The 11,265-nt window shown below is 54.3% G+C and overlaps 1 protein-coding gene across 3 annotated transcripts in view; it reads right to left on the bottom strand.

The window, feature by feature from the left end:
• FRMPD3 (FERM and PDZ domain containing 3) overlaps positions 1–11,265 on the bottom strand; it is a 43,445-nt gene that overhangs the window by 24,343 nt on the left and 7,837 nt on the right. The window contains exon 2 of one of the 3 annotated variants that reach the window (XM_042478135.1): positions 4,032–4,372. The exons of the other annotated variants lie outside the window; for them this stretch is intronic. Coding sequence (XP_042334069.1) covers positions 4,032–4,108 — 77 coding nt within the window. The 5' untranslated portion in view covers positions 4,109–4,372. The remainder of the gene's footprint in view (positions 1–4,031; positions 4,373–11,265) is intronic. 3 annotated transcript variants of the gene reach the window in all.

Genomic DNA, 11,265 nt, shown 5'->3' with positions numbered 1-11,265 from the left:
GAGGATGGGGGACACCTGGCTGAATGAAACTACGTGTGAAAGGGATCTTGGAGTTCAAGTAGACCACAAGTTGAATATAAGTCAACAGTGCGATGCCGCAGCTAAAAAGGCCAATGCAATTTTAGGCTGCATCAATAGAAGTATAGTGTCTAGATCAAGGGAAGTCATAGTGCCACTATATTCTGCTCTGGTCAGGCCCCACCTAGAATATTGTGTCCAGTTCTGGGCACCACAATTCAGAAAGGACATTGAGAAACTGGAGTGTGTCCAAAGGAGGGTGACTAAAATGGTGAAAGGTCTGGAAACCTTGCCCTATGAGGAACGACTCAGGGAGCTGGGGATGTTTAGCCTGGAGAAGAGAAGGTTAAGAGGTGATATGATAGCCCTGTTTAAGTATTTGAAGAGATGTCATATTGAGGAGGGAGCAAGCATGTTTTCTGCTGCTCCAGAGAACAGGACACAATAGAGCAATGGATGCAAGCTCCAGGAAAAGAGATTCCACCTCAACATTAGGAAGAACTTCCTGCTGGAGTCTCCTTCCTTGGCAGTCTTTAAGCAGAGGCTGGATGGCCATCTGTCAGGGATGCTTTGATTGAGAGTTCCTGCATGGCAGAATGGGGTTGGACTGGATGGCCCTTGTGGTCTCTTCCAACTCTACAATTCTATGATTCTGTGCATAAGGCCTGGCCTTGTCGGCATCTTTCTTTTACTGGTTCAGCTTTCCACTGGTTTTTATTCTGTCAGCTGTTTAATTGTATTCTAGACTTTTGTATCATGCAAACTTTTAATTATACCTGATCAAAGTTGTCTCAAGTCCTGGGAGAAAGGAGGCCTATAAGTGGTAGTTCAGGGGGGCAGCGTTAGATGGGGGTCCAAGGCCCAGGCCTTTCTCCAAGGAAATCCTACAGAGCCAGACACAAGGGGGGGGGGGGCTGGGGCTGGCAGACCAGGCCCTGTTTCAGGACAAGCCCCCCCCCCAAATAAAACAGGCTCCCAAGCCCCAGGCCTTCTGGGGGCTATCTGGGTCCCCAAGACCACCTTCTGGAGGCTCAGTGGCCTCCCCCGAAGAAGCGCTTGCAAACCGCCAGGAACCCCATGGCGGGGACTGAGTGGGTCGGGGGGCTTTCGGAGGGAATTGGGGGAGAGGTGCCTCTAGATCTGAGGGTCAGCAAGGAGGCTAAGGTCTGGATATGCCCCCCCCCATTCTGAAAACACATTTGCAAAAGAGCCATCGGGGGAGAGGTCCCCCTCCGTCCTGCTTTTCGGTTTCCTAGGCTGAATGCTTTTGCAGCGGACAGATCCATGGCTTAAATCCCAGATCCTGCCTCTTCCGAATCGATCTGCTGCCGATGGCGATGGCTCTGCTGGGCCCTGGGTTCGGGTTGGGGCCCAGACGGCGGCGGGCCCGGGGCTTCTGGGGAGACCCTCGGGGCCCCACCCCTCCCGACCCCCATCAATGGGGCCTCCCTCGGGCCCCGCCCCGCAGAAAAGACCCCCCCCGGAACGGAGGGAGGGGCAGGGGGCTACTCACTGGTGGGGGGCGGCCCGTCCTCCTCCTCGCGTCCTCCTTTTGCCCGGACCGGGGGGGGGCGGAGAAGGAGGTGTCTGTGCGGAGGAGAGGGAGGGGCGATCCTGGTGGAAGCTCTTCGGAATCCGGCGCCGGCTGTGATCGGAATCTTAAAGGCGCCCCTGGCTCAGCCCCAGAACCGCCCTCCCCTGCAGCCCCACACCTCCTTTGCTCTTCCGACCCCAGAGAAGGGCTGCCCCTCGTCCGCCGGGGCCCCTGCGCCAGCGCCAAGGCAGGCAAGGCGACTCGAACTCAGGCCCGGCTGTCGGCGCTGCAGTCCCCCCTCTTTGGCCCTCCTTTCAGTCCCCAAAAGGGGAGCCATGAGGGAAGGGACCCGACCCTCCCCTGCTTTCGCCTCCAGCCCCCTTCCAGTCAGGGAAGAGCCGGGGCTGGGGGGCTTCGCAGGGATCACGGGACACTGGGTTCCAGCGCCTGGGACCCCGAGGTCTGGGCCAGGAGGAGGCCAGGAGCCCTCCCAACTCACGGCTTAGGAAATGTTCCCAGCCAGAAGGCAGCCCAGGAACCCTGGGGGGGGGGTCTGAGTGGCCCCTTCCTGCCAGGAAGCAGCAGCAGCAGCATCAATGGTGGGAGGAAGGCCCTGGGGGCCCATGGCCTGCTCCCCAGGGAGGAGGGAAGATGCCTGGAAGGGGTTCTTTGCCGGAAGCACTGCTGCCGCCGCCGCCGCCGCCGCCGCCGCCGAGCAACCCGCCTGGAGCGCTGGGAGGCTCGGGAGCCGTTTCCCCGAGGCTCAGGAAGGCCTTCTTCCAGCCTTGAGGCGCCCGAGGCACTTGGAGGCTCCGAGCCAGGAGCAGAGAAGGGAGAGGAAGGGCAGCCGAGGGAAAGGAGCCCTCCGCTGGCCTCTACATCTGGGCTAAGGGCATCCTGGCCCCCAGCCCTTCTCCTCGGAGCACGGCTCCTCTGGTGTCCCTCTGAAGGACAGGCCAGGAGGCCGGAGCGAGGCCCAGGGCGCTGACCAGGGTCCTGGAAGGAACGTTGGGGGGCTCGCTTGCCTTGATAACAAGAGCATGAAGAACAGCTGCTGGGGTGTGTTCCTGGGTGGCCCAGTGTCCGAAGGCCAGGTCCAGCCTGCCCAGTCCGGGAGTCACCTGCGGAGGCAGCGGGAGGGCTCCCTTCAGCCGGCCAGAGGGGAAGCCTTGTACCCCTCGCCTTCCTTCGGGGCCTGGGAAGGGGGCTCCTGGGGGGCGGGGGGCATGGCTTTAGGAACTGGTGGCGGAAGCCCCCTTCCCAGCATCGCCACAGAGGAAGCCACTGGGGCTGGGAGAGGGGCATCGGGCAGAAGGCCAGCCAGGAGCCTGAGGGGCCCTGAAGACTTTAACTCCCCTGGACTCTGGAAATCAGATTCCTGCACAGAGACCAGGTTTCTGGTTAGCATTCAGTTTGGCTCTTTCACAGTTGCAATGCCCCACCAGGCATCAAGGGCTCAGGTTTCGCATTCAGCCCCAGCCATATTACTATCTCCATCTCCTGAGCAAAACAGCGATTCAGATGCATCATAGCCCACTTACAATTAACCCACGTCCTTTTAAGTAGCCCCATACCACACTATTAAGAGGCAGTGTGGTATAGTGGTTTGAAGATTGGGCTAAGACTCTGGTGAACAGGGTTCGAATCTCCACTCAGCCACAGAAACCTACTAGATGACCTTGGGCAAGTCACACTCTCTCAGCCTCATAGAATGGCAGTGGCAAGCCCCTCTGAATAAACCTGCCAAGAAAACCCCATGAAGGGGTTGCCATAAGTCCGAAACTACTTGAAGACTCAACAACAACAACAATAACCGAGGTATTGCATCTAGCATCCACAACCAAACACAGACCTTGGCCCCTATAATCCCACTGGAATCAGTGGAAACTGAGCAGGCCCCGATCTGTGCTGGACTATGCCTACTGTATACAAACATTATACACAACCACTAAAATGCAAATATGTCAGCACTATGCATACCCACAACTGCTATGGCTAAACAATGAACTATGATTCTTGCAAATGGATCTCATCGATCACAAACAGCCCAGTCCTATACATGCCTCCTCCAAAGCACTCCCCAGTGAGTTTAATGGGACTTACTCCCAGGTAAGTATGTGTAGGATTACAGCCCAACTTTATTGAGCCTGTTGCCAAAAAAAACCCCACAAGCCCTGCTTCCTTAAACCAATACAAAGGTTTCTTCCAAGCCCTTTTTCATCTACCCAGATTTCTCCGGTGAAGCCACCTGACCAGCAGATGTCCAGAGATGGTTCTCCAGCTCCAGAGCCCTGTGTTTGGCTCCCTTGCCATTGGGACACATTAGCCAGAAAGTCTGCAAGCGCCAGGTCCAGCGCTCTGGAACCACAACCCCTGACACCTCTGTCCTCTGCGCATGCTTAAGCCTCCTGCCAGGATTTTCAGCACAGGCCCAACTGAACAGCCCTGGGCCGGGCGAGATAGGAAAACCCGCACCTACCTTTTCTCCTTCCACACTTGATCTTTTGGCTGCAGGCCATGTTCCCTGAGAAAAGTCCCTTCTTTCTTTCCTTCCATAAAACGTAGTGCATGCAAAAGCGCATTGCAATTAATGCGTCTGCTGGAGCTTCCAGAGTTCTTGTGGCTGCATCTGCTTTTCTGCACTAACTAAATGAAGCATGTTGGCCCAGATCTTCTTCCTTGGATGGTGCAAACAGCCCTGGCTCCTGCCTGCGGAGACATCGGAGGGGGCTTGCTTCGTCCATCTGACTGCTTCTCAAGGCTCCACGCTTTGATCTGGGGTCTGTATGAAGCATCCATTGGGGAGGAGAGGAGACTGAGCTGGAATGAGAAGAGAAGACAGGAGATCGGAGGCAAGAAGGAACCGGGTGCAGGGTTGGCAGTGGTAAAGTCCCAAGACTCTTGCTAGTTGTGTGTGTGTGTGCACGCACACGCGCTAAACACCTTCACATGGGATGGGCTACTTCCACCTTCCTCTCCAGAGCAAAAACAAATCTAGGGGAGAGTGCTGTCCCCAAACCTTGCCTAAGCTGCAGTTTTATGCTCTCCAAACCTGCCAAGCACCTCCTTAGTAAGTGGGGGGAGGGGGATGCCATCTTTCTCTTAGAGCAGGGATTGTTCAAGACCCTAACCCCAAACCTGGGGCAGGAGGGGGCTGTAGCCCAGGAGACATTCTGGGCTTGCTGTGGCATGGATGGGTTTGCCTTATCCACCCGTTCCCGAAACACTTTTCTTTAAATAACGCTTCTTCTAAAAGATGAAGAATGGGCAGCTCCTGCGCAAGGAGCAGCCAAAGCATAAAAGGAAGGAGGTAGGAAGAGACAAAGCCACGCACCAAGTGGCCTCCATGGCAAAGGCCCATGGACTGGCAGAGGCCAGAGGTTGAGGGGAAGGCTGCTGAATACCTCCACCTGGATACGCTCTTCCCTTTCTGAGAAAAGAGCTTGGTCCAGCCTCCTGTTTGCTCCCCAGCCAGAGGAGAAGCCCCAAGCTCAGAAAGGGACAGCTGAGTAACTAAGCTGCTGCTCCAGAGACTTACAGGGAAGGAAAAACCCCATTGCAGCCCCATGGCTTCTGGTGGCCCCTCATGCAGCCATGGCCCTCCATTCACTTAGCCAAGTTCAGCCGGATGCAGGCAGCTCAGTAAGAGCTTTATGGCTCCAGTAATGTCATTCCCTCTGGGTCATTGGCAAGTGCCAAGGACAGGAAACAAGACCACAAGACACAAAAACCACTGAATGTGTGCAAAGACACACTCAGGTGGGGCGGGAAACTTCCACAGAAGGCCTCGGAGCATCTCTCTTAGAAAGTCCAGGTCCTTCCAGAAGGGGATGGGTGCCCAACCCTGAGAGGTGGACAGTGAAAAGCTCCGTCGCTTGCGTCTGGACTGGGCTGGCTGGGAGGGGGCAGGTGGGATGTGGGGTGAAGACCCTTCCTGTCTTCAAGCTCCTCTCCCTCTGGGTCTTGTGGATTAGCTGGTGGGCCTCCATTACTGAAAGAGGGGATGCCTGAAGACACAACAAGGGGAGGCTTTATTGCAGATTCAATTCTGTTTGCCATTAGAGCATCACCTCCTAGCACCCGTTGTAGGAATGCAATTCTCTCTTCACTAGTTTTCTTCTTCAAGGAAACCATGGTCAACTTTAGCCATTTTCTGCAAGAAAGTCTTTGGAAACTGCATCATTTCTGAAGACCGTTTGCAATCCACGCATGATTTTGCAGCTTGTGAAGATTCCCATCAATCCAGGATTGTTCTCATCAGGGTTTCTTGACATTCAAATACATTTTTCAACCATTTCTCAAGGATTTTCAAATATTCTTTCCATCTCTGAGGCAGTGGCTGCAGTTGTGTCCCCCCTCATTCTGGCATGTTCTGTTGTCACCTGGAGTCCAATGGGTGGGAGTGGGGCTGGGCCTCTGGGAAGGGGACTATTCTGCTGCTAATCCACTATTCCTTTTCCAAGGCCTGTGAGGAGCCTGGAAAGAGGGAGGCAAAGGACACAAGGAGCAGTTTGGTCCCAAGCTTGCAAGCGTTAATTCCCAAATCCCTCCACCAGCCGCATGTGCTATAACTCTCCAGAGGCGTTTCTTCGCAGGGACTTTTCTTCTCACTCTCAGTCTTGCTGCTGCTGCTGCTGCTGTCCTCAGTTGCTGCCCTTCAGGGGAAAGGAAGAAGGGTGAAGAAAGCCAGGCCGGCTCTGTCTCTGACCCACTTGCTGAGCGTTACAGTAATTCCCTGTGGGCTGTGAGGTCCAGAGAGGAATTCAGGGAAGGTGTGTGTGGCAGCAGGAGGGAGGCGGAGGGAGAGTCACAGGTTGCTCACATTTCCTAAGCCAAAAGGTGAAAGCTCCCTCTGGCTTTCTTGGAAAGATGCCTTGGAAAAACTCCAGCACTCTCTCTCCCCAACTCTCTGGCGGCTTAGAACAAGTGAGTATTCAATAGCATTGCATTTCCTGCATGGGAAATCCTTGTTTCCCCTCACCTAAACCTTCCCATTTACTCTTACTGCCATTTGCATGGTCATAAATACCTATTGCAACCAAATACATAGACCATGTGGCCCAGGTCACTTCCTTTGGGGATGTTCTTCCCATAGAGATGCTCCTCTTCTCAGTCACCATTTTTCTCTTTTCTCCTCCTTTACCTTTTCAGGTCACCAGGATGTTGAGTTCAAGACTCAGTCCTCCCCCCCTTTACCTGATCTACTCATTAGATCATTAGTAAGCATGGTCTCCATGCACATATGAAACGCAAAGCCATTGGTAAACTTCTGCCTGTCTTGTTAATTTGGAGTCATTCAGTTCTCAGTGGAAACAGCTGTCAGATTTGGGCAGATTTTCAGCTGCTCTGCTAAAGAGAGCTCATTCCTAACTCTCCTTGGTGCAGGATCTTCCCCAAGGCCCCAGTCCTGCCAGGATGATGGGAAGCACCTTGGAAGGGACCCCTGTGCCACTGGCCTTATCGCCTGGCACAAGAGCTCTCACTCCAGTCCAGCCATTAGCCCCGTAACCCCTGTGGGGCTCTGAGGAGAACCTGGAGCCTGGGAAGTTACTTTTAAGTAGAATGGATGGATACTGTGAATTACTGGTGATACGCACACTCCCACAAACACACACACAAACACAATGGAGCCTCCCTGGGTGGGTGCCCAAGCGGTCACCTCCAACCATGGCTCCCACAGGGCAGTCCTGCATGCTGTGGTAGTCATTCTTCTTGAGAGAAACTTCCCATTCCTGCTCCTCTTGCATTCACTATTCTGTTTGGCTCCCCATGCCAAAACTGTATGGAAATGGGCCACAGGTTTTTCCCTTTCCCAGAGTGCCCTGTTCATGCAGCCCATGAAGATTCCCATAATTTTTACATCTCCAGCAAAGCTACTCCACATGCATTAATCATTCAAAAACATATTTTTGAATGCACCCAAAAAGGAAAGACGCTAAAGCTGCTAAACGATATATGAATTATTGATGGCGGGGGCTCCTTCTCTTGTCAGCAGCAAAGGAGCAGGAGGGGCAAGAGTTGCCCAGACAGAAGCACCTCTCTCTGGGTGTCTGCCCCACCATTGCCAGCCAGGCTCCATGGTGGGCAGAGTGCTCCCTTGGGACCTCTGGGCAGCCACTCCGCGCCACCATCCATTGCTGAGGTCTACCTGGGAGTAGGTTCCAAGCCTCCGTGGCAGTGCCTGCCTCCAGCTGCATGCGAAGAGGAGGACCTGGCATCCCCCCCCCCCCCCCCAGCCGCCATTTCAGAGTTCCAGCAGACACTGAGGCAATTAGCCTGATCAGCCCATGCAAATCAACTCCAATTGGGACCATTCATTATTTAATCTGATATGCACCATATTTGCCCAGGAAGTTTTCACACAGATCAATCTTTTGGGTTTCAGATATTAAAAGGAGCTGAAAAGCCAAGGATAGAGACATATACATATGCAAATTAGCTGCATTTGCATAAATCAGCATTAGATTATGATGGATTGTGGGGCAGCTGCTAAAGAATTCATTTCTCAAAAGGTAATTGATCAGAGAAAGGGAGCCAGGAGAGGGAGGGGGTCTCCATTGTCAGGTGGACCACCTCCTTTCCCAGCTCACTGTCTGTGTGTGTATCTCTGTCTAAGCACATACGCACACATACACTGGGTGTTTTGCCCTTCCTGTCCTGTCAAAGAGTTGAAAGGAGAACTCAGCCTGGAACAAGCTGGTGCCAGACTTGGCTGCCAGGGCGGTTGCTGAGCAGATGCCGTCTCCACTTTCGGGTGCATGGTGCCTACAGTGTGCTCAGCCTTAAAGGTCCTGGTGTGCACAACCCCCAAAGACACATAGACAACCTGGCTTCAGCCCCATTTAGGAGCCCCCTGCCCCACGCACTCCTCCATCCGACACCTCAGGCTTGGCTCCAGGGCTCTTCATGGCCTGGGTCCCCCAGTCACCCCCTTGGAGCTTCAGGGCCTGGCTGGTTGGGGGGGGGTCTTTGTGGAGGCTAGTCTCCAGCGCCTGGGACCCCCCTAGAGACACTCCCCCCCGGCGTCCCCTGGAGTGGACCATAAGTGGACCTGCTTCTGGGTCCTCCTTGACTTAGGTGCTCGCTGTGGGGCCTGGCTGAGGCTTTCCCAACACATTTGCATGCTTTTCTTTATTTTACCCTGCACTTGATTTCTTTTTTGTTTATATGTTGTACACACTGTATTTGTACTTATTATTTATTTATTTACTTACTTACTTATGGTATTTACACCCTGCTCTTCAGCCCTAAAGGCTATCAGTACTGTTGCTGTTAGCCTCTTGGTGAGGAAAAGGTTGGAAAGAAACTTAAGAAGCTGATTCCAAATGCACAAGCACAGTGTGTGTGTTGTCTGCCCCTGTCTAGTTGTTGAGGGAGAAGGCTGGCTTTTGGCATTTCACAGAAGCCCACTGGAGAGCCCTGCGAAAGCCAGGGAGGGGCTTTGTCCATCGCCAGATAGGCCAAGAAGCTATGCTGCTCCTCTGAGTCCTTCTGCCCTGATCCTGGTCTTTCAGAAATGAGGAGGGAGCGGACGGCTGGGCTGCAACATGTGGAAACAGGGCTGTGGGTCCAGGCACTTCAGAACAACATCTCTCTAGGAGAGTAAGCCATAAGAGAGTTATGGTTTGGAAGGGACCACGGGAAAATGCTGCAGTTCAATGATATGTGAAGAATGGTGTGCAGAGCAGGAGGCAAGCACCACAACGCTCCCTCGGGTGCCGCTTGGCCCTGCTCATTCTCCAGCAGCAGCAGCGGTGGTGCAAAGCAAAGCCACCTCCGCAGGGCCCAGGGAGAGATGGGGGTGCCCTACACCTGCCCACCACCCTCAGAACGTGTGCCCCCAAAAACAGCCTCAGAGTCACTGTTGTGGGATGCAGGGAGAGGAAAGCTGGACTTGGGTTCAAGTGTCTGCTCAGCCTCTCCCTTTCCCTTAGAGTAAGAGGGGCAAATTCTGCTGGTGTGAGTTCTCTGCTCTCCGTTGCCAAATTTACAACACTGGCTTCCTCTCCTCCTTCACTGCTATGACTCCTCATTGCCTTAAGCAGCCTCTCCCCTTCAGGCAGCACCTGACAATGGTTTGGACTACAATTCCCATCATCCCTCAGCACTGCCCTGCTGACTATGGCTGATGGGAGCTATAGTCCTAATAGCTAGTTGTCACAGCCTTCAGAAGGAATTTGAGCCTGGGCTCCACTGATGGGAGCGGAGAGGCCTTGTGTGAGGAAGGGGCTCTGTGACCTAATGGCTCCCAATTCAAGAAGCAAGCTTGCACCCACAGTCAATAACTGTAAGTTCTCACAGCAGAGTATAATGCTTTGGGCCGGCTGGAGCAGCAAGCTGCCAATGACCCAATGCCACACTCTCCACTAGCCCTCTGCTGAAAGGAAGAAAAGCCAGTGGAGGGGACAGTGGTGGCGGCACTGGGGGTCCTCAGCCTTGGAGCAGATCCACCAGCCCCAGGCAGCCAATGCAGAAAGCGGCCTGAGCAGAGTCAGACCCATGGGCTTGCCCCACTCACCAGCAATTGGGGGGGGGGGGGTCCTCACTGACTGGGAGAGACTGGCCAGGACTGGATCTGCACCAAAGCATGCGCTCAACCACGGGGCCACAGCCCTCCCTCAGACTGCTGGTGCAACAGTTGCAGCTTCCATTGCATCACATTGTTTCCTTTCTCACACAAAGAGGACTCTGCACATTAAGTAGTGTGTGGCTAATTAAGTGACCTCAGCAACCCTGAACAGGATGAAACACCTGAACTGGCAGCTCTTCTGAGCCAGCCCATCTCTTGACCCAACTTTGGAGGTCCAGGACAGCCCCCTCTCAAGCCCCCTCCCTCACTTGCAACCCCTCAACCCCCGGAAAGGGACTGTTGGCTGCTGTGGACAAAAGCCCTCACAAACTTGGCTTGCACCTGTTCACAAAGAGGAGCCTGGAATCCCCCAGAAAAGCCAGAGAGACACAAGGGCCCCACACCAACCCCACCTGGTGCCCCACAGGACAAAGGGGGACTTGCATGCAGGATACAGGCTCATCCCCCACAAAAGGGGAGGATGGGTGGAACCACTTACATGGCAAACCCACCCTTGCAAGGCAGGCCTCCATCTCCCAGTGGGGCATCCCCACATTCACTAATAGGACTCTTCGTCCTTCCTCTGCCTCTGTGTCCTTTCTCTTTGATCTCATTAATTTCTGCCTCTCTGAAGGGGGCAGTAACCATTAATTAGCAGTGATAAAGGGATCTCTGGCTGTGTGAGGGAAAGGAAGAAGGGGAGCAGGGAATTCTGGTTTGGGGGGCCCTGTGGCATCTGGCTGCCAGCGCTCCTCTCCTCTCTCCCCTCCGGAGTGGGGTGGGAGAAGTGGGGCGCTTGCCTTCCGATGGCATTATAGCCCTGGGCAAGAGGAGGAGAAGTGGGAACTCCAGGATCATTCTCCCTCCCATTTGACAAGGAGCCCCCTCAGGGGTATCTCTGGGGCACATCAAGACCCTTCTGTGGGCTTGGAAAAAGTGGTCCCTGAGCTAAAGCCATGACAGGAGGACACAGCAATAGGAACCAGAGTGGGCAGACATGCCCCAGGCACTGATGGGGAGAATCCCCTGGCCTCCTTTGCCTCCTCTAGTCACCAGCCACCATGCTGGGAAGACACCATTTCCTCCAGCAAGTTCCCAGCCCTTGCTATGGCAACCATGACGGCCATAGCTACAGCCAGGGGTC

The sequence above is a fragment of the Sceloporus undulatus genome, chromosome 7 (genome assembly GCF_019175285.1).
Source record: "Sceloporus undulatus isolate JIND9_A2432 ecotype Alabama chromosome 7, SceUnd_v1.1, whole genome shotgun sequence".
Classification (NCBI taxonomy): domain Eukaryota; kingdom Metazoa; phylum Chordata; class Lepidosauria; order Squamata; family Phrynosomatidae; genus Sceloporus; species Sceloporus undulatus.
This window is presented reverse-complemented; position numbering and strand designations above follow the sequence as displayed.